Source organism: Lissotriton vulgaris, chromosome 2_1 (assembly GCF_964263255.1).
Source record: "Lissotriton vulgaris chromosome 2_1, aLisVul1.2, whole genome shotgun sequence".
NCBI classification, from domain to species: domain Eukaryota; kingdom Metazoa; phylum Chordata; class Amphibia; order Caudata; family Salamandridae; genus Lissotriton; species Lissotriton vulgaris.
The window spans coordinates 1,801,258,205-1,801,282,351 of NC_141687.1; the positions used below are offsets into that span (position 1 = coordinate 1,801,258,205).

At 44.8% G+C, this 24,147-nt stretch overlaps 1 protein-coding gene across 1 annotated transcript in view; it reads left to right on the plus strand.

Moving 5' to 3' along the window:
* Window positions 1–24,147, plus strand: part of SLC67A1 (solute carrier family 67 member 1) — a 904,035-nt gene that overhangs the window by 531,371 nt on the left and 348,517 nt on the right. The window contains exons 6-7 of the mRNA XM_086957851.1: window positions 3,496–3,605; window positions 19,875–19,985. Of these exons, the coding sequence (XP_086813977.1) occupies window positions 3,496–3,605; window positions 19,875–19,985 (221 nt within the window). The remainder of the gene's footprint in view (window positions 1–3,495; window positions 3,606–19,874; window positions 19,986–24,147) is intronic.

A 24,147-nucleotide genomic window follows, 5' to 3' on the forward strand; every position in this document is an offset into this window, starting at 1 on the left:
TTACCACCAGTCACTTTGATAGTGGTATGGAATGCTTTGGGTGCCCACAATGGGTTATCATAGGAGACATTGATATACTTTTTAGATCGAATCCTTCCAGAGTGGCAGTGTTCCGATTTGCTAACAACATCTTAGGGACATTCTGAAAGTTTCACCGGGAATGCAATCTGCCAATTGCTTACCATTGGCTTTGTGGTTTGTAACTCACATTTGCTTGCTTTCTGTTTAATGGCTTTATTCGTTTTAGGCTATCCAGCTTGAGTTCGTCCCTTCCCTTGCCCAAATCCTATTTACTGTATTCTTCCACCAGTACTAAAGTTCTGTAAACACACCTTTAAACCTTGTTCTTATCTTGTCACATTTGCTGTGCAATCAATGACAGAGGTCAAATGGCAAGCTATGTCGTCCAGGAAGCTTGGTGTTTACTTTACTTTCTATGACTTCAAAATGAGAGGATTTATGTGACAATTATGCTGGCTTCTTAGGGTGTGCTTTATGAGGGAGGTTGATGAATTCCATTCCACCGGCAGAGTTTGTGGAGTTTCCGCTCAGAGTTCTGAAAAACTTCGCAAAGGGCACAGAGTTTTTTCTCCTACGTGGCTCACCAAAATTATATCACACACTAGACCACCACTTGGCGAGATTTCTCAACACAGGGTGGTCTCAGCAGCTCGCTACCACTCACGTTGAGAAACCTGCCGCTTGTGCAGATAGAAGCAGCTCCTTCTTGCCCTGCGTGCTGTGTCATTCACACTGATTTTACAATGCAGGCCAAACTCCCAGTGCTAAAAATCAGCACCAGAACCTCAACTTACTGCACTCTGGCGCTCGCTGAACTCTGCGGAGTGAGGCACAGTTTTGTCTGCATAGCAGAGCTCCCGAACTCCTCCCAGGCATGATGCTGTACGATGTGGGTTTTTTCTAGCCAAAACAAAATGTAAAGATTTATAAATGAGCTGTACAGATACTACAAAATATAGAAAGCACAAATGAAGCACATTTTCTGGTAAATCTGAAGTGTGGTGGAAACAAATATTTTAATACGATCAAAACAAATCAATACACTAGTTGATGACATTTCCACCCATTATCGTTTGTACGCTGTATACTTTTATCTGTAAAACTGTATGTCCGTGCAAATGTAATGGTCATTTCAATTTAAGTTGTGTTTTCTGTAATGGCAGTGCGCTACCACACCATGCGTACTCCACTTTATCCCACCCTGTTCTACTCTGCACCACTCCACACCACTGCAATCTACTCTGCACCACTCCACGCCATTCAACGCCTCTCTCTCTTCTCTACACCACTCTATGCCATTTCACTATACAGCACACTACTTATTATGCACCACTACAGTCTAAGCCAATTTACTCTAAGCCACTCTAATCTATTCTGCACCACTGCACTCTACGCCAATTTTACCACTTCACTCTACTTCACTTCACTCTACTCTCAAACAATCTAGTCTACGTCACTCTATTCAACTCTGAGCCATTCCACTCTATACTACTCCATGCCACTGCAATCTACCCTGTGTCCCTCCACTGCACTCTACCCTGCTGCACTCCACCCACTGCACTCCACTTCACTCTACGCCACTGCACTATATGCCAATCTACTCGGCACCACTCTCTGCCTCTACACTCTAGACTAATGCACTCTATGCCACTCTACACCACTGCACCCTGACACTCTACTCTACAGCACTGCACTCTCTGCCACTGAACTCTGCGCCACTCTATTCTGAACCCCTCTACTCTGCCACTGCACTCTACACCACTCTATGCAAATGCATTCTACGCCACTCTAATCTACTCTGCACCACTGCACTTCATGGCACTGCACTGTACGCCACTTCACTCTTTGTCTTTCTACTCTGCATCACTTTACTCTATGACAGTGCACTCTACCCTGCATCCCTGCTCTCTTTGCCATTGCACTTCTGTACTCTGCACCACTCTAGCATAAGCCACTACACTGTGTGCCACTGCACTCTACAACACCACACTCTCCAAGACTGCACTCTCTGCTACTGAACTTGCCACTCTACTCTGCACCACTGCAATCTATGCTTCAGCTCTTTACACTGCTGCACTCTGTACCACTCAACTCTTGCCACTCTACACCAATGCACTCTATGCCACTACACTCTACATTGCTCTACACTGTTATGCACCACTTTACTCCATGACACTGCACTTGACACCACACTACTGTATGCCTACTCTACACCTCTGCACTCTACCCTGCACCACCCCACTCTACCCTGCATCACTCCACTCTACCCCAGTTTACTGTAGTCAGAAACAATCTACTCTACGCCACTGCACTCCACTCTGTGCCACTATACATCACTACACTCTACACCAGTGGACTCTGCACCACTTAAACATATCCACTAAATGCCACTCTACTCTGCACCACTGTACTTTACACTAATTACCTCCCGTCCACTCTACGACACTCCACTCCACAATACTCCACTCTGATGTTCTACTCCACTCTGTGACATTCTACTCAACTCTATACTACTCTGACACTACTTCACTCTGCAACACTCAATACACCTCCCTTCATGCCACTTTACTCCACTCGATTCTACAACACACTACTCTATGCTACTGTACGCCACTACTCCACGCCACTCCTCTCCATTCTATGCCTCTTGACTCTACTCTACAACACTCAACTCTACAACACTGTACTCCACCACAAGCTGCTCTGCTCTACGTACCTTTACAGCACTCTACGCAACACTCTCTACGCCACTCCACTCTGCCCTACAACATTCTACAACGCCCTATGCCACTTCACTCTGCAACACTCTACTCCACTCTGGCACTCCATTCTATGCCCTTTCACTCCCTCCATTAGACTCCACAACACTCTGCACAACTCTTCTCTAATCCACTCCATGACACTCCACTTCCACTCTACACCACTCTACGACTCTCCATGCCACTCCATAATACTCAAATCTACTCCACTTTACGACACTCTGCTCCCCTTTATTCCACTAACTTGTAGCCAAGCTAAACAGAAGCCACACTGGTATACAATATGACTAAGACCATCGCTTGTTTTGTTCTTTTTTTTGTCCAGATGACGAGAACCATGTTTGAGGCCCATCTTTAGAAGATAAAAAATGAGGAGGGTTAGGAACGACTAATTGATGAGCTGTGAACTATTTATGATGAGTTTTATGGAGTTAGAAAGGTTGAGATATATATCTGCGTGAAACTTAATGCAAGGCTTCTGTGGGTGTGGATGAAGAGGAGGTCGCATGTGTTGTTAGCGTGTGTTCTCTCTTTTCAAGTGCAGCTAGGTGTAGCTGTATGTAGGTTTTGGTGTTTCATATTGTAATGAATCAAGAGCCAGCGCAGACCAAGTGATACACATTGTTCCTATCACAGTTACCAAGGCTGTCGGAAAACGTAGTATTCATATTTCCCAGTTCTATAAGTTAATTATTGTATTCCTTCCTTTGAACAGGCTGCAGTTTCCAACATTCGTTGCTCTGACAATAAATCTTCTGTGCATCCCGGCTGTACTGGTTTACATCCCACCCCGGACGGAGCCAGATGAACCCGGGACCCCAGCCAGTAAGTGTGAGAGAGGCAGTGGTGTGACGTGGAGGCTGATCGAGGCTTTTATCGGTGTGTGCTGTTACTGCGATAGTTATGTGCTTGACAGAGGTGCCGAGGGGTATATAATGGGTGTTCAAGAAAATGGTGCAATGTGCAGGAAGCACACATACATAATGTGTGTATTTAATTATGCATAGTGTACAGTTGTGGAGTGTCTCCGGTACGAGATGGAGGAAAGCTTTTCACTACCAATCCTCACACACAGCTTTGATGTGCGGATTCACACCGCTACCAGAGCAGTGAACAGGATGACCCAGTGTGACCTTCCCAGCATGCACCTCTGTATTGGGGCCCTGTCCCTGCACGGCACAGCATTGCTTATGCGCCCCCTCATTTTCTTTGAATAATTACAATATCAAGACCCGTACACTTTCGACTGTAACTCATACGCAATGTTAGATATTTACCGCTTATCTTTCAGCTCACTGAAGGGATCCGGTAACCGTGGCACGCTTTACCATGCTTCCTTCTTTATCTAACGTGTTGTCTTAGCAGACATAGTATGCAGCCCTCCCAGTGCATCAATAAAGCCGTCTCTCAATGTAACCGCAACAAAACCCCTCATGGGCTGGAAGCAAACCAGAGTAAACCTGTTACCACAGCGCCTCTGTGTGCGCGAGATAAATTATACTGCAGGCGGCCCATGCTTGATCCCGTCATCTGCTAAAATATTACCTTGTACTAGATAAACACACCCCTCCAGAGCGCAGGAACATAAAATGAGCGTGATAAGCTAAGCACACGGTGAGATCTGATGCCAGCCAGGACAAACACCACATTTCATAATTAAACAACCCTGTTGTTGCCAAAAAGTAAAGGCACACAGGGTAGCAACATCAGTTAAGATAGAGGGTAATCTCTCCCACCGACCGGCTCCTTTGTACCATGCACTACACATTTCTTATCCTACCCGTGCCAAGCAAAGCTACCCTACACCAACGATACCCATCACCAGCTACAGTCCTGAGCGGTTTACTCGTGCCAAGGGATTTCTTGATTGGTGGAGCACAAATCGTTGTTGTTGGCAGCCTCCTTAACCTGAAAAGCCTACATTTCCCAAAGCCCAGCTTGGCTGTTGATAGTGGGTTAAATCTCTTCTTACCTCATGGATGTTCTGCACAGAAGTCTGCAAATCCTTTCTTTAGATAGACCCCTTCTGAGGAGTCAGTTCCGATATCGGTCGGAAGGGCTCCAAATCGGATTCAGGTTTGCTGAATCCGATCTGGAGCCCTTGTTTCCAACCAATTTGGACACACTTCTGAACAACCAAGTACGATGCCTGTAAATTGTTAGGGCTGTCCGACTCGGTTCCGAGCGTCATTCGGACAGGTCAAGCCTTTCTGGAGCCGATTCGTATTGCTCTATGGACTTGGTTTCCGAGCGAGTGAGTACGATGACCAATTCGGACAGACTTTCCGATTCGGTTAGCCCGGAACAAAACGGCTGTCAGAATCGGTCTTTGGGGGCCAGTAGCAGGCTCCCCTTCACCCAGGGCTCTCCAAAACAGGGCAGTGGGGGGTACCCATGGGTCCCTTCTTCCCAACCATGCACAGTGTGGCAGGTACCATGGGGTGCCCCCCACAGGGTGCACAATTTCCCCCATCCACCACTTTCTTCAATGGGACCCTGTATTCACGTTCAGAACACAGGCTCCCATTGAAGTCAATGGGGGTCCGACCAAATCGTATCCGGATGCATACGGATGCATCCAAATTGTTCGGTCGGACTCCCCCGATCCGAGTCGTAAGGAAAGCATTCCGGAAAGTATTTGGTCAGTATGATTTCCGAATGAGATCGGAATCGGGCCCTGATGAGTATTTACCTACAAATAACACTGCTGGTAGTGTCTGGAAAGTTATTTGCAGAAAGCATTTTAGAAAAGAGTCTAGATCACTAGACCAACTGCAATCCTATGCAGATGAAATCTTTTCAAAAATTAACATTTCCAAAAGCAAAAAGCATCATTCAAAGACAATACATTTTAGCAGGTTCTTGGGGGGGGGGGGGGGTCTGGGGGGGGGGGGTGTATAAGAGGGGGAAGCATAAGTGGTCAAAAACTATTTTTACTTGGGGAAGAGATTCAGTCCTAACCTACTTGAGAAGGTTCTATAATGCTCACAGGGGGAGACACTTTGCCACACTCCTTCTGTTTTGCCAAAAATTTCTGCCCAGTCTGAGGTATGCAATGGAGATTGTGGGAACTCATCATTGGGCTTTCATGAACACTATTGAGGGTAAAATTCTCCATGAACTTTGTGGGTTGAACTGCTTGGTCTCGGTAAGTGCGCTTTGTTTGGAAATTGGCCTAACCAGCACATGTGTTGTGCCTGATGGCTATCATCTGCTGAGCCACCTGAGCACGTAGAAAGTGAAACTGAAATGAGCCTAAAGTCTCATTTCAGTTTTGGTGTCTGTGAAATGACTTCAGCGCAACGTGTGCGCTGATCGTCATTTCACAGAAACGGGGGGTAGGAGGGACCTCGGGAGCTGGGGAAGCTCTTCCCCAGCTCCCGAGGCTTTAGGGGAATCCCTCTGGTGCTTGCACAAGAGGGATTTCCTGTGCCATGTGCCAGGACGCCCGGGAGCCATCCTGCGCACACGAGCACTGTTGGGCATGACGGCTCCTGGTTGTCGTGCGCACAGAAGAGGTTAAGGAACCCTCTGCGGATGTACCAGCAGAGCTAGGGTTCAAAATCTACAGCTAGGCACTTTGCAAAAAAAAGGGTCAGTTTTCACTGTGAAATGTGGTGTGTCCACATTGCGTTTTGTGCCGTTTCCTGTCGCGGGCAGTAGGCCTACCCACACAAGTGACGTACCATTTTTATTGGAAGACTTTGGGGATCGAGGGGTGGGTAGAATTCTGTGGATTCATGCAGATTCCATAACTTTCCACCACAGAAATGTGAGGAAAATGTGTTTTTTTGGGACAAATTTTAGGTTTGCATGGGATTCTGGGTAACGCACCCTGGTGAGAGCTAGTCAAGTCACCCCATCCTGGATTCCCCTGGGTGTCTAGTTTTCAAAAATGTAGAGGGTTGCTGGGTTTCCTTAGGTGCTGGCAGAGTTAGGGTTTAAAATCTTCAGCTGAGCACTTTGCAAAAAAAGTGTCAGTTTCCACTGTGAAAATGTGGTGTATCCACGTTGCATTTTGGTTTCCTGTCGCGGGCACTAGGCCTACCCACACAAGTGAGGTACAATTTCTCTGAAGACTTTGGGGAATGCGGGGTGGTTGGAATTTTGTGGATCCACGCATATTCCAGAACTTTCCACCACAGAAATGTGAGGAAAATGTGTTTCTTTTTTACACATTGTTAGGTTTGCAAGGTATTCTGGGTAATAGAACCTGATGAGAGCCTGTCAAGTCACCCAATCCTGGATTTCCCTGGGTGTTTAGTTTTAAAAAATGTATAGGTTTGTTAGGTTTCCCTAGGTGCCGGCAGAGCTAGGGTTGAAAATCTACAGCTAGGCACTTTGCAAAAAAACGGTCAGTTTTCGCAGTAAATATAAAGTGTGTCCATGTTGCGTTTTGAGCCGTTTCCTGTCGCGGGCACAAAGCCTACGCACACAAGTGAGGTACCATTTTTATAAGAAGACTTATGGTAACACAGAATTGTAGAGCAACTGTTATCACCTGTTGACTGCCGATGCATTTCTGCCTTCCAAATGAAAGACAATGTGTAAAAAAGAAGTCATTTTGAAAAATGACCTATAATTCTCATGCTAGTATGGGTACTCACAATTTCAGAAATGTGCAAATATCTATTGTTTCTAAAGTCTATATTTTGTTCCAATTTCAGAAATACATAGGTGTCTTTCATACCGATTTTTCCATTTATATATTTTCCCAAATGAATTGCTATATACCTGATACATAATAAAAAGCCATTGCAAGACACTGCTCAGTTATTGGCTCTGGGTTCGTCGGGTTCTTGGTGAACCTACAAGTCCTATATATCCCCAGAACCAGAAAAGTCCTGCAGATGTAACAGTATATTGTTTTCAAACAGCTGTCATAAATAGAAGAAGCTACAGGTGAAAACGCTTACACAAATGGCTGTATTTTTCAACTAATTTTCAATTTATCCTATATTCAACTGTTAGTTTCTATAAAGAAACCGCAAAGGATCTACACAAATGACCCCTTGCTAAATTCAGACTGTTATCTACTTTTCAAAACTGTATAGGTTTCCAGGATCCATTACTGCTTTCAAACTCATTTCTACTATTAACTGGAAGGAGGTTGAGAGCACAACAAATAGCAAAAATAGGCTATGTCCCAGAAAAATGCCAAATCTGTGTAAACATTTTTGGTTTTCTGACAAAAGTCTGCTTGTCCCTGAAAGCTGGGAAAATGATGATTTCAGCCCCATAACCCCTTTGTTGATACCATTTGCAGGGAAAAACCAGACGCTTTCATCTGTAGCCCTTTTTCCAATGTTTCCCGGAAAAAAGCAAATTTAGCTATATTTTGGCTAATTTCTGGGTCCCCTCCAGGGGAATCCACAAGCCCTGGGTACCTTCAGAATCCCCATGATGTTGGAAGAAAAGGACGCAAATTTGGCGTGGAAACCTTATGTGGTCAAAAGGTTACAGGGGCATAAGCGCGAACTACCCCTAATAGCCAAAAAAAGGCTTCGCACAGGGGGAGAAAAGGCCTAGCAGCGAAGGGGTTAAGAAAGCTTCTCCAGAGAGACATATTCATAAAGCAGCTACCAGAGAGCATCTTCAGGGAAACTTTAGTGCCCTAGTTCTATTTAAATTAAAGCATGACACACTAGGGCCCTGCCTTGTCTGGAATATAAAGCTTTTCTTAAGGGCTCAAGTCCAGAGTTAAGCATGCAATTAGATATGGCCGGATGCTTTCCCCAGATTAGGAATTGCATGGGTCTGATTCTCGCGCACTATAAAATAAATGCAGCCTTATTTGAGTTGGAATATATAGCACAACGTTTGCTGTTTGTTTTTACTTATTAAACTTAAAATACTGCCATTAAGGAGTGTGACAGGTGCTTGGGATATCAAGAAAAATGAAAGATTTTGCCCCCAATCCTCAAAAAGAATCCAGGACCTAGATCGTGCAGTTTTCGTCTGCCCAGTGTTATATTTGCAACAACTAAAGTTTTTAAAACCATTATTTATATGTAGTGAGATTTCCATTGTACATGAAGCACACATCCTTTTAATTAATCCACCTTATGAAACTGTGTTGTGAATTATTTTATTTTTTAAGAAGTTTTTAATTTATATCAAGGTTGCACAATATGAGGTTTTCATTCTACAAATTTAAGGATTTTATACTGATGAATTCAACCAAATTAAATGATATATTATGATGATTGTCATTTTAAGAACCTTGTTTTGCAACCTGGTTCGAAGGGTTATTTATTTTTGTTACTATGTAATCTTTTTATGTTGTGGTCTCAGATTTGGGACCCAAATCAATAAAAACATTCATTTTTCCATTCTGTTTGCTGGTGCTACAGCATGTACTTTGTCAACAGGCTACTCTCCACAAAATAACCTTTTTAGGTAATGGAAACTTTGCTTGATTGCATCCCTGATTAAAATATAAACTTCTTCCTGGGTACACTTAAGCTTCCTGTGCTCTGCTGAGTATACCCTAATTGTTGCTGTTTGACCTCCTGGCTTTAACCTTCTTCCTGATCTGCCATGATTTTTAATAAATCTGCACCAAGATGTCTTGTTCACAGCACTGTTTTAAGGTTGAGAGAGGTTTGAGTGGTATGCGGGCAATTGTTCATTTCATATAAGAGATGACCATTTCCTATTAAGTACTATAGACCTTCGGATGTTTCTCACCCTATACCGCTCTCAATATATCCTCTACCTCAACTCTCTAGCCCATCTCAAACCTCTTTCTACTACTCTTTCCAATGCACTACCCTGTTTCTTCCCCTATACCTCTATCAATGTATCCTTTCTTTACCTTCACTCTCTCATTCATCCTAAACCCCATACAACTACTATGATCCCAAAATAACCCTTTATAGGTTCATCAACACCTCTACCCCTACTTGCATCATCTCATACCTCTTTTACTATTCCGATCCCTCAAAACAAACCTTTCTAAACCCTTCCCTCTGACTCTTCCCCCTCCACCTCCCTTTTAATCATCCGAAGCCTCCTCCTACTGCAATGAGCTCCAAAACATCCCTCCACTATCCTTTTCAATCCAAATAATAGACTAACGTGTCCACCACTCAAATTAATTTCTTACTTCACTATACTCATTCACCACTAATCATTTGTGGGTTCCGGAGTAGCATGCTACTCACCAAAAAAGTGCTTTAACACCTCATCAGGGGTAGCACGCGCAATACAAATGCAACCCTTTTCCCCTCTTCTATCCCTCCGCTATCCTTCTCAATCCAAATAACTCACTAACATATCCACCACTCAAATTACTTTTATATTTCACCATACTAATTCACCACTAATCCTTTGTGGGTTCCGTAGTAGCGTGCTACTCTCAGAAAGAATGCTTCAACACCTTATCAGGGGTAGCAAGTGCTATATAAATGCAAACCTTCCATCTTCTATCTCTCTACTATCCTTCTCAATCTAAATAACAGAATAACATATCCACCACTCAAATTACTTTAGTTTTTCACTACACTAATTCACTACTAATCTTTTATGAGTTCCAGAGTAATGTGCTACTCGCCGGAAAAATGCTTCAACACCTCATCAGGGGTAGTAAGCGCTATATAAATGCAATTATAATACAATACAATACAATATCCAATACATCAGCACTTGATTGAAATGTAGATTGGGGCATCCTCAAAATGATGACATCAAGTACACCAACCATGGATGACTTTCCCCAAAATGCTAATGTGGCACACCTCACATCACACCTTCTTTCACTGTTCTGTGTGCAATAGCCACACCACTCCAGAAACCTAAAGAGTCACCTGCCTGTGTCCCATGCCACTCAAGAAGGCAGACTAATCACCAATCATGTACCACCTTTGTCCTTCTGAAACTCCAATTACTTCCCACGTTGTAGCTGCCTTCTCTCCATCAGCTCACTACATTTTACCTTTTGGTTGCTTAACTTGAGGCCGCTGCCACTTACTACTCACTTCTTCTGTTCTCTTAATTACTCCCTCCCTCGGAGAGCTCCATCTGCCCCGAATCTCCGGACTCTCCACTGGCTTCCTATTCGACAGAGATGTCATTTAAAAATTTTAAGTCTTGTTCATAAGTCAATGTACGGGGCTGGTCCCCATTACCTGAAAAACAAACTGACATGGTATATACCTGTTAGAACTTTAAGGTCATGTTCTAAGCCATATCTTGTTTCGCCCCGCATTCGGACCTCACGCAATGGAGGCCGCGCCTTTTCTTACCTGGCCCCCATGCTATGGAACAAACTTCCTGTACACATCTCCTCCACTTCGGATCACAAATGTTTCCATAAGAAGCTAAAAACCTGGTTGTTTCCTTAGCAGCTCATAAATGTGTACTGCTGGTCCGATCTACCGTTCTTTATTTTCTGCGAGCGCCCGGAGACCTCACGGTGACATGAGCACTATATAAGAACGTATGACATTGACTAGTCATTTTTGGTACCTACTTAAAAGTCACCTATCTGTCATTTTCCGTTTGTATATTTTTTACCTCAATCATGATGATGATAGTAACAACAACAATAATAATAATTATTATAGACTATTATTAGAGATAGTAGAATTTTCATCATTATCATAATTATATTCTTAGAAATGTTAACATTCCTACCGATATTAGCATTGGTGTAATAAAAATCCTAATAACTTCCAGAAACCCCAGTTTTGAAGTGGAAATTAAATACAGTTCACCGAAGGATCCTTGTGAGAGGAGACCATAGAGTAGTTAAAAGGGCTAGTGGGTCACTTGACCTTCTTCGCATCAAGCCCCACACTTGGGCACCAGACAGTACTTATGCATCCGTGGTGGCAGAATGGGTGTTTTACCCTTTTTCTCCACCACATATGTCGAAAATATTAAACCATAAAAATCCCAGTTTCCCAAAATCTAGAGACCCAACATTTTTTTTGCACAGAATATCCTGCAAATAGGAAAAATATGCCTCAAACACAGCTGACTCTCACTATCCACTTGGAATAGTTGCAACATTTCATCATGGGACCAGCATTTCTGACATCTAAAGGCCCAGTGGAATTAGGGTGGTGTAACTTGTCTGGATCCCAGCATATTTGTGTGTTCAGCAAATGTCCAAACTATGCCTTAAGACCTCAGTTTCCTTTCTCTTTCCCCGAAGAATGGCTGAACAGTTTGGGGTCGTATGGCAGCCAGGGAACACTTTCAAACCTAGGATTTTCTGAACCCTAGTCATCCAGCGAAATCCAGGGTGGTGTGGCTTGCTTGAATGGCATTACATTTATGTACCCAGAATGCCTGAGAATTTCATAGTATTGGTCAAACAAACACAATTTTCCCATATTAATGTCACAGAAATCTGGGGCTGATGTCTTGCCACCCTGCATTCCGATACTTCTGTTGATAAAAAACACAACCCCCCCCCCCTCTTCCTCATGTGTGGTGGCCCTAACCCATGCCATGGGAGCAGACCAAAACTATTCTTCTCTGAAGATCACATTGACTCTACATTGATGTCTCATGATGTAAGTTTTGACTGGTTCTTGTTGTGGGCGATAGGCTCACCCACATAAGTGGGGTACGATTTTCATAAGAAGTATGGGAACTCTGGATGACAGGACTTCCGTCCATTCCTGGATATTTCACAATTTTCAATCATTGAAACATGAGAAAATCTGTGATTTTACTAGAGAATTCAGCCATAGTTATTAAAGTTTGGCGTCACACTTGCGACACGTAAGGTAATGCAAGGGTGACACAAACCCTAGAGGAGATTTACCAAGCCAAGCAAGGCCACCTTGCATGGTCCTGCAGTGCTTGGTAAATCTGGAGCAACGCTTAGAAGTGCAAGTTACTCCCTTGCATTACTCTTCCCATGGGAGGCATTCCAAGGGTGGAGCGTGGGTATTCGCATGCATCCACCCATGGATTGTGGCGCATTCCAGATTTACCATGAGCGGTTTACCTGGGAATGCATCAACAGGCTATGCCTTCCCAAGGAAGGTGTATCCAGGAGAAATATTTGTATTTCTCCTAATTCTTTCATCTTTCTACATGTGCTGCAGTTTACAGCGCACATTTAGAAAGAAGAAAAAGACTCTAAGGATTGTTTTTCTGCAGGAAGATATACCTGCACTAAAACAATTCTGCCTGCAACACAAGGACCCTTGAACCATGGTGCCTGCGTTTGCAGTAGGCAGCAAAATTGTCTCCAGTGCAAATCTTGATAGATATGGCACATTCCTGTCCTCTCCCTTTCTCACAGCACAGGGCAGTTAGGCACCTTGCTGCCTTGCATTACGTGAAAAATTGATAAATATGACCCTCAGTGTTTGCAAACGGCATTCGGGGTCAGAAATGTTATTGGGATCCATGCAAGTAACATCACCCTGGACTTCCATGTATATCTAGTTTTCATAAATGTCTGTGGGTGCTAGGTTTCCCTACTTCTCTGGTTGTCTACTTTTTAGAAATGTATGGGATTGGTATGTCCCATGCATTCCAGTGATGCTTGATCCAAATGTGACAGCTACCCACTTCCACAGCAAGAGTAAAATTCGAAGTTGAAATCTTTACGACTTCACATTGCATTTTGGGGGCTTTCCTGTTGTAGGTGCTAATTCCATCCACACAATTAGGACCCCATTTTATTCGGGAAGTGTAGGAATAGAATAGAATAGTAGAATATTTGGTATTAGCTATATAGTTTCTCTCAGTTGCTGGCTTTCAAATGTAAATCAGTTTGCAAGAAAGAACACAATTTACAAAAAGACCATGAAATCATATGATGTTATGGGAAACCTCATATTCATTGGCACCTTTAAAAACCCCATTGCTTTCCTTCACACCTCTTTTACATTTATTAGAGTTTACCATACGAACCTATGCATTTTCATACATAATGAAAAATCATTGCAAGCAGCTGCTAGGTTGATGGCTATGAGTGTCTCGTGCTTTTGGCCAGTCAACAAACAGGGCAGATGTACTAACATTGTGGGGCGAGTTATACAAAGGGGTGAAAAAAAATTATTTGGATTTTACTTTCCAGTGCAAAATTAGTTTTGTGCTAAAAAGTTGCCTAAAGGTAACAAAGCAAACACAAGGTGATGAAGGACGGAGTGCTGACATTTTTCAAACACTCACCCCCAGTCACAGATCTGGGTTGAATCCATCATCATTCTTTAGCTCACTTAGCCACCCCAGTTCAGACACAGCTATATGCAAATCAGTCTTGACCCTGTGCCTCATGGGAACAGTCCAGCCCGAACTGCCAAGCCAGGTCTTCCCTGGAGCGGAAACAAGCATAAAGGTAAAGCAAAGCAGGACTTTGCACTGTTTTGCATTACCTAGCATCAGGGGGACATTCCATGGATGATACACTGGGTGCCCATGCAACTTCCCATTGTGTTTTTATGCCAAACCTAACTACTAACAATGGCAGGCAAGGCTTTACGCCAAACATTAACACCTCTTTCAGGCAGATGTTAAAATGGAGCAATTCTTTTATTTCTCCAACCATTTCTAACTTTGCATTTGTGCTGCACTGTACATCACATATTCAAAGATGGAAACGTTGTACTGGGTGTCTTAGTATAGTGTTTTATATTGGAAGGGTACCCTTCCAGTAAAATCCTATGCTAGACATAACGCAGACACCTTTGCAGTATGGTAAAAAGGTGTGTTTGTGGCACTAGGCACCCTGATTTTAGGCCAGCGCTATGCAAGAGAGCAGAAGTGGTTATCGAAGTAGATATGGCACTGCCCTCCTGTCTCCCTTCCACACAATGTATATTTGATTGCTCCACTGCGCTGCACCACAACTTGGTACATCGTCTCTATATATCCCTGCCACCGAAGAGTCACACTGATTTAACAATATATTACATTTGCAAATAGGCCATCACAGCCCAAAAATATGGATGTAAACATAATTTCTATCTTTTCCTACCTATGCTCATTAGTTTTTTAGGTCGAGCTGATGTTGCATTCATGCGAAGCATGAATGCATCAGCTCGACAACTTATGCTGCCCGTATTTAGGAGAGTGGACAGCAGTCAGACGCGCGCTTTCCCATTGTCAGATTTCACCTCGGGAGCGCGCGTCTGAGCTGCGCTTGCGCAGAGCACAGCCCTCGCTAACACACAGACACAGGCAGCCCCCTCCCCTCTGCATGCACGCACGCACACACACACAGGCGCGCGCATGCACACGCAGGAACACTATCCCCTGCCTCGCATTCTCTCAATCACACACAGTAACGCATGCGCACACACATGCGCACACGCACACACGCGCGCACACACTCCCGCCCCCTCCCCTCCCCCACAGGCATACACACAGGCACGCACGGACTTCACATTAGCCCTGGGCCCCACTCACCGACTGCGCTCTTCCGGCGGGGCTCCTCTCGCGCTCCGCTCCTCACGGCGCGGCGCGTCTCGTCTCCTCTTCTTAATCGGGGCTCCCTCAGGTCAGAGGAGCCCCGCAACAGGCGCCACACTCCTCCTTCTCCCTGGCCCCCTCCTGGGGACCCGGGCTACCCAGGACCGGCAGGGCGCTCCATGCGCCGGCGTCTCACGGACCTCAGGAGGCGGGACTTCCGGTCGGCCGCGAGCGGATTGGCCGGCCGGACAAGAGCTTCCGGGTCGCCGCGGGTCTAGCCTGACTCCCTTGGCAACAGCTTTACTAATGCCATAAGTCACGCTGTAGCTATAATACATGTGCGACTTGTGTTAAATGGGGCGAGTTTAGCGTTTCAAATGAGAATACCACATGTGAAGGCATCACGGGAATCTATTTTTCCACAAATGGTTCTTTTTGCGGGGGCTGGTCTGGGGGACTTTGATGCGAGGGCTCCTTTGGTTAGTGTTTTTATATTTACAATAACGCGGTTATGTAAAAAAAAAAACAGGCATATTTGTAGGATATAAAACAACCTTTCAAGAGACACCATAACACCCCGCACGGCCCTTGGCTGCCCCAGGGTGGGGAGCGGGCGTACAGCGTCCGGAGAAATGTGTGGCCGGAAGTTAAAAGCAGCGCCTCACTCCACTTCCTGCAACAGGTTCCTTTTTACGGTGACTGTGGCCCTTTCTACTGTCTGCCCCGGCGTCCCTACACCTGCTACACGGATACCTATGGCCCTGTGCTCTGATATTGTCCGGGCAGCGGCTGACGTGCCTCAGTCCCAGCACAGAACACAACTGGTTGTGGTTCACCCAGAGAGCAGCCCGCCACCTCCCCCACTCAAGTAGTGCGCTCTGATACAGTCTCATGTGCCCGGTCCCAGAGGTAACCCCATCCTGCCGGCTGGGACAGGTGGCCTTCAGGTCCGATGCAGATCCCCGCGGTCGGTGCATGAACACTCCGAGCTGCTCGACCGGCTGGCTTACCACTCCCCGTTGTGACGCCTCCTGGGCGGCTGCACCTTCTCGCTGCGCCTGGCTCGCACTGACTGCTGTGTACCTGCTCAGGGCGTGGCAGCAGCGCAGGTGAGTGTGTGATCCCAGCGCCGTCATTCCAGCTCTGGAGCCGGCTGCGGTTCGGCGCTGAGGACGCGGGCTGCCAGGACCCTAGCGCCTCCTTCCTGCTGTGGACCAGGCGCTGCCAGAGTACACAGGTGGGTCCCGCGTCCTCTTTCTATAAGACTTCCACAGAGGGGGTAGCGGCGGGCCTACGGTGTGAACGGAGAACCCACGGAGCCCTGGGAGTGAGTGATCGAGCCAGACCCGACTCTATAGAAAGACGCCCTTAGATTGTCGTTTTGTGCCTATTAGTTTCCAACGTAACCATAAAACACACAAAGAACTTGCACTGATCCGTGTGGGCAGCGGTTGGGCTGAATCCAGGTGCCTCATCTTGACCAATCTGTGCCGTTTTGCTAGGAGAACAGTGATGAGTTCTTGTATTCGTTTTGAACGTTGAATTTACTTCTTGGAGCGTGTACTTATTTTTTATTAGTTTAAGGGCATTGGCTCAAGAAAATTTACCCTCCCGGCTATATAGTTCTGCTTGTATACAAGCAGCCCTGTGTTCGAGGTATTTGTGTAGCTCCTGAGACGGGGTTTCCGAGCGCTTGGCGATCAGGGCCTGGACGCTGGTGATAGATGAGTAATGCAGCTGGGTGGCAAAACTGTGTAATGTGTAGCTTTTGTACATGTATAGTGCAGGTGCACGGGAGGCATCAGAAACTGGATGCCAATGGGCGCCCTCACCCTCACACACCCTCACCCTCACACACCCTCACCCTCACACACCCTCACCCTCACACACCCTCACCCTCACACACCCTCACGCCCCCTCACCCCCACAAACCCTCACTCACCTTCTCACCCTCACTCACCCTCACACACCCTCACCCCCTCACCCCTCACCCTCACACACATCCGCACACACCCTCTCACCCTCACACACATCCTCACACACCCTCTCACCCTCACACACCCTCACCCTCACACACCCTCACCCTCACACACCCACATCCTCACTCACCCTCACCCCCATCACCCCCGTCACCCTCCCTCACCCTCTCACCCTCACAACCCCACACCCTCACCACCCCATACCCTCACAACCCCACACCCTCCCCCTCACACCCTTGCACCCCTCACCCACACTCTCACACTCACACCCCCCTCACCCTCACACCCCCTCACCCTCACACATCCTCACCCTCACACATCCTCACCCTCACACACCCTCACCCTCACACACCCTCACTCACCCTCACACACCCTCACCCCCTCTCACCCCCTCACCCTCACACACCCTCACCCCCTCTCACCCTCACACCCCCCTCACCCTCACACCCCCTCACCCTCACACCCCCTCACACAACCTCACCCTCACACACCCTCACCCTCACACACCCTCACCCCCCACCCTCACACACCCTCACCCTCACACACCCTCACACCCCCTCACTCACCCTCACACCCCCTCACCCTCACACCCCCTCACCCTCACACACCCTCACCCCCTCTCACCCTCACACCCCCTCACTCAACCTCACACCCCCTCACCCTCTCACCCCCTCACCCTCACACCCCCTCACCCTCACACACACCCTCACCCCCTCTCACCTTCACACCCCCTCACTCCCCCTCACCCTCACACCCCCTCACCCTCACACCCCCTCACCCTCACAAAATCACTATGTGCTACCACAGCATCACTAAACGCCACAGCATCACTCGTTTGCCATCACAACATCACTCAGCGCCACCACATCATCAATCTCTGCGACCATTCAACACCACCTGGTTCAAATATGCTCTCTCAATGTTTGAAGCTTTATTACAAATGTAACAAAAACATGTTAATATTTCACTGTTCTTGGAATTTCGTCACAATAAAATACACTGAACATAATCTTCACAAAAGTTATTTACAAAACTTTAAGCTATTGCCATTATAAAGTACAATAACTTTTATTTAATTATTAACTATTAAAAAAAATTAAAAGCCATTGTTATTTGTAATATCAATACATGTAAGTCACGTAAATACAACACATATTGCATTACAAATGCTATAGGTGTCACATTTGCGAAAGTTATAACTATTGGCATTGTAAATGACAAAGCTATTAATTTAGTTATTTTCAAAAACAAAATATAAATAAAAAAATTGTCATTTACAATACCAATAGCTCAAACTTTCCTAATGCGAGACCTATTGCATTGCAAATGCTTGTTATTTTAATGATAAGTTTTTGGGGGGGAAACCGTGAGTAATCTACACCACTGATTACTTGCTGATTTCCAAATGTATTCTAAGTTTCAGAAAGTTACGTCATTCCGAGTTTAACAATGGGTTTCATGCCTCTTTCCCCCACAAACTGCAAGTAGAAAAGAAAAAAAAGTAAACACTAACACTTAGAAAAATAAAAAACTTTGGTGGAAAAAAAATCCTTTTTTAACACCTTTGTCTGTTCCTGAAAGCTGTGATGAGGGTGATCTTGGCACAGCAAACATTTTGTTGCAGCCATGTTTCATAGAAAAGGGCACCTACCTTCTTGAACAACACTTTTCACCATTTGTCCTGAATATCTTTTATGAAAAAAACATGCAGGCATTACTGCATGCTGGCAAAATGCCAAACATGGCTCAGGACTAGGAGGGAAAGCCTCAGCACTTAAGGGGGTAGTACAGGAAAGAAGACCGGATGCATGTGTTTTTTAAGAAGAATATATGAAAGAAAACAACATTTTTTGACTAGTGTGCAAATTGGTATAGGGCAGACCAAAGGACTTATTCATTGAGATAAGGCAGTGATCTTCATGTGGCACCTCCAATAGTCCCTCTAAAACTAGCTGTCAATGCTGCTACCTCCATGCTACTCAAACTACAAGGGCACCACGGGTCATCAACTTTGTCCTATGTCCCAAATTTACAGCACTTTAGAGTAAATCCCAATGTTATCTGCGCTCCACCTGTCTATTCTAGTTACCATGAGCTACAAATCGGTTATTGGAATTTCCAACTTTAGCAACAATGCCCCACTCTTTGTAGACGTCCTCTCTTCTTCTCTACATTATCCTCAGATGTATGTAATTCACACTATTCATGATCCCTCGTTTGCAATATAATTGTCCCATTTAGAAGCCTCTCCTCCTCCAAAAGACATAGGGACCCATTGGGGATATATGTATATCACCATCTTGTTCCCATGTTTCTTAAAACAGGTTTGCCACCTGCTGTCGCCTCCCCTGGTTTGTTTACATCCGTAACCTTATTTCCAGTACCTGTAAGAGCACAGGTGTGGCATCTCCTCTTTTGTATGATAAGAAGTAAATTCAATATACACTAAAGGTGTGTTGTGATTATGTGCTTGAGGCAGTAGGTGGTTTTACAGAGGTGCAGTTACGGCTTCAAGATAATTAGCTTTTCAGATTGATTAGCATAGCTTGGGAAACTGATTACTGGGTTAGTCTAATTTGAATGCAAACAATTAACCTGAGCATGTTAGACTAAACAGCAATCTTGTAGGTTTTTTTTATTCATGAATATGGAACCAAGGTGGCTCAGAGCCCAAATCTGTGTACTGACAAGAAACTATATACAATTAAGGTATCAAATGTGTATTTTTTCCCAGCTCCATCAAAGTCAACCAGTGTTTTTAACATCAGAGAAATAACGCGATTGATGAGGTTGCCGGGAGTTACAGCAATTTTCACAGTCAAGCTTCTATCAGGACTTCCATTTGGTAAGTAAACGTTCCTTTACTTTGGCATGTTTTGTATAAGGTTGTCACGAGTACACATAACTAATACAGCTGCATGAAAGAGCAAATATTACTGCACAAAAACCTATGCCGGCAGAGCTGACCATGCTTGAAGATGGTGTTGGTTAGGTTTTGGTGCTAGGTCGTCCTCCTGATGAACAGGTACGGTCAAGGGTTGTATTAAGGTACCTGAACTGATATGGAACCTGAACATTTCTTCAGTGTTTGCAGTGATTCCACCAACAGTGTACCCCGCTTTTGCACTTCCCAATGGGAACGCAGCGGGAAAACAACCTTATAGCTGCACTAACGGCAGAGTTGTCTGAAACAGGGTGTGCTGTCTTGGAGCAGGGCATCTGATGAGAGTTTCATAAATACAAGCTTTCGGGTTAGTGGAGGGGCATGATGCCAGATTTTGGCTGACCCACAGTTTAACTGAAACTGTGTGGCACCATATGCCTGTCCTTTGTGGGCAAGACAATACGATAGCTATGGGACTGTGGCAGACTGAGATGGCTGCAGGATCACTGTGTGGTCGAGAAGGTTTTCCGTACACTCAGAATGACATAGTCCAATAGGCTCTGATACAGTGATCAAGGGGAAGAGTTATCTAGAGTGTGATTGGGTGGGACTCTTAGCCGCAGGTGGCAAAACATTGATTGATTTTACAATACCTATTACAGAAAATTTGTTAGGGCGCTATAGGCAAATGAGAGCATGACAGACGAAATAGGTAAGCCGTGGAGGGCTGAGTTTTCCAAGCCCTAGACTCATAAAGAAGGCAGTGCAAAGGTAATTATGAAAATGAGGAGATCCTTATAAAGGCGCTTAGAGGGCTTCCCTTAATCACCTCCACATTGAAACTTACAAGGTTGAGGAAGCTGTGACATCAGTAGAGGTGAAATTGGAGACCCTCGGAACTAGTGCTAAGAGGGACACCAGGGCTTCTCTCTCTGCATGTGCTGTGCTCCCCTTCCCTTATTCTGGACAGATATGGGCCCCACTCATCAGAAGACATGTATACACACATTACTTGTGTCTCACAAATTGGCGGATGCCTCTCTAGTGTACCTCTCCACCCCCTTTTCTGGGACTTGATTTCTTACCTCCTCTGCACAGCCTCATGAGCGTATTTTCTTTTTCCTGATTCCTTTGTTATACTGTTTTGGTTGAAATTATGGTGTTTATAATTGACAATTTGGTTGCGGACATAGAGGTGCCGGAGATAATATATCTCAACATATATCTTTTGCATGTGCCGCATGTTATTGTTATTGTTATTGTTATCTGAGGTTTGTATAGCGCCAAATCACCGTCAGGTCTCTAGGCGCTCATGACAGAAGCAGTAACAACAACTGAGTAAGTAAACAGAGGGTACATATATAACAACATTACTCAAATGAAGCAGAAAGCTTCCCTAAACAAGAGTGTTTTCAATGACTTCCTAAAATGAAGAAGATTTACTTCTTTGCGGAGGGACTCCGGTAATTTGTTCCACATCTGTGGGACCTGGACAGAAAAAGATCTCCCTCCCTTGGTTGCAATTTTAAAACGCGGACAAGACAACAATTGGGAGTTAGAAGACCTCAGCGCTCGTTTAGGATTATAGACCCCAAGCCGTTCTTTTATATAGGCAGGCGCATGCCCATAGATTGCCTTATGGGCAATGCATAGACTTTTTAATTCCACCCGCATGTTGCGGCAGATCTCTGCATGCTGCGCTGCTTGTAGCAGCTGTCTTTCCATCTGCGGAAAATTCAATAAACACATAAAAAAGGTGCACTGGGGCTATGCAAAGCATGTTAAAAAATTTAAATGTAGTGAGAAAATCCACCAGTATGCAGCAACAAATATCCTAATTGACACTAAGCTCAAATTGCTAGAAAACTATTAAAGTGCATAAAAAAAGGTCCCAGGTGTTTCATCCCAGAAAAGTACATGAAATGTAGCAATTGATTACAGGAATAGTATAAACAGTTGACTACACAGTATCATACTCTGTGAAGACAGTTAGTAAATACTGGACAATAATGGTTGGTTGTCTTTAGTAAAAACTATACAAATGTTCTATTATGTTGTTGAGAAGGTGGGGTTCAGAACCACATTTGTCTTGAACATGATTATTTTTTTAAGCCACTCTTTGTAATCCAGCTAACAATGAACCATAATTGCAATCAGAACGAATAGATTTTGTTTAACTTTGAGGGAAAGGAATTGATTAAACAAAGAGCAACATTGAAGCTAAGAAGTAGTCTGTTTTGTTGTTTTTATCATTGAAACATATTGACATGCTTGGACACTAATTAGCTGCTGAGAAGGACATCAGAGTAATCCATAATTTACACCAATACTGCAATGTTCAGCAACATATTGGCAATAATTATTGGGTATGGCAACATCCCCATTAAATGAGGTGTTGTGTTTATTCACAAAAGTAGTCACCCATATAGTGTTTAAAAAAGCAATTTGCATTCATGTTTAAGAAAGGCTAACTAGTTAAAAAACATTAATTTATAGATAGTTTGCAGATTGATGTATTTTACTATTGTTAGAAATGAAGGTCTCTAGTTGTCAGAGGTAGGTACCTTTGTCCAAGTAAGGAACCTTCTTCCTAGTCAGGGTAAGAGGAATACACTTCTAAAATAACCCCTTCTCACCCCCTTGGTGTGGTGGTGAGCCTCAGCAAGGCCTACCAGTGCAAGGGGTTCGCCCTTCTCTGCACAAGCCCTCAGACCAATAGGATAGAAGTTAGCACAAAACTGGAATAGAAAATACAAAATTTATTAACCTCATGAGGTGAAACTACATTCACACAACACCCTTTGGCAATGTATGAAGTAGCACACTGAATGGAAGGAACTTGGTCCTTTTATACCCACACAGGGGCTCAAAAGAAGGTGGGAAAAGTACAAGAAGTAGGTTTTAGGCACATATAAGGTCATACAGAAAATGCACAGTCAACAAGTGGGAGGAGCTAACAGTTGCTATTTCTGGTGAACACATCCTGACATTTACAGACAGCATGAGCAGCTACAAGCTCAACTGAGCATGTGCAAAGTGGAAGAGGCTAAATATAACCTGTCTCTAGGCAGATTTCAAGAGCAGACAACAGCAAGGTAGGACAGAGCAGATGGCATGCACGTGGTAGCACATGGAAAACAAAATGGCTGCCAGAAATACAAAATGGATTCCACAAAACGGACAAGATAGCCTCTAAATACAGGATGGCTTCTGCTAATGCTTACCCAATTGCTGCCAAATTACAACATTGGTAGCTTTGCAACAACAGGCAGGCTTATCTCAGAGGCAGTGTGTAAATCATTTGTGCACACATACAGTAATACAGTGAAAACACTACAAATGAACACCTCACCAGTTTAGAAAAATAGGTAATCTTTATCTAAACCAAACAAGACCAAAACAATTAAAATCCATAATACAGTAATACAAATATGACTTTAAAAAGGTAGAAACAGTTCTGTTCAAAGCAAATTGTAGATTCAACACTTTTCCCACAAAATACCTTGGATACGTCAAAATCAAAAGCAAGAACAGCCACAGGAGAGATAATGCGTCAGTTCCACACATGTAGGGATGGTGCTGCATTGGTTCCTTACTCTAGGAGAGGTGATGCGTCGGTTTCTTACTACCACGCAGGTGAGGTGATGCATCGGTTTCTTACTAAAGGTGAAGTGATGCATTGGTTTCTTACTCCGGCCCCGGTGTCCTTGTAGACTTGGCGCCCAGTGCTATGTGTGAGGATCGGGGATGCGTTGGTTCTCCATGCAGCGGTGGCAACAGCCGTGGTCCCACGTTTTGTTGGTTCTTGCAGTCGCACAGCGTGATCTCGGCCTTTGTAGATTGGTGCACTCGATGTGGCATGCAGCGATTTCTCAAGCTGCGGGCAGGTGCTGCATAGGTTTCTTTGACGATGCATCGGAAACAGACACAGATGCGCCAAGCTTCTCGTTGCTTTACTTTTCCAGCTCCCAAAAGCAGGAACAACCTCCAGAGTCTAAGAACAGCAGCAGGCACCTCTTGGCAGGACAGAATTCTCAGCAAGGGAGTTCAGGGGAGCTGGTGGAGAAGTCTTTGTATCCCTGACACTTCAAAAACAGGAGGCAAGCTCTACTTCAAGCCCTTG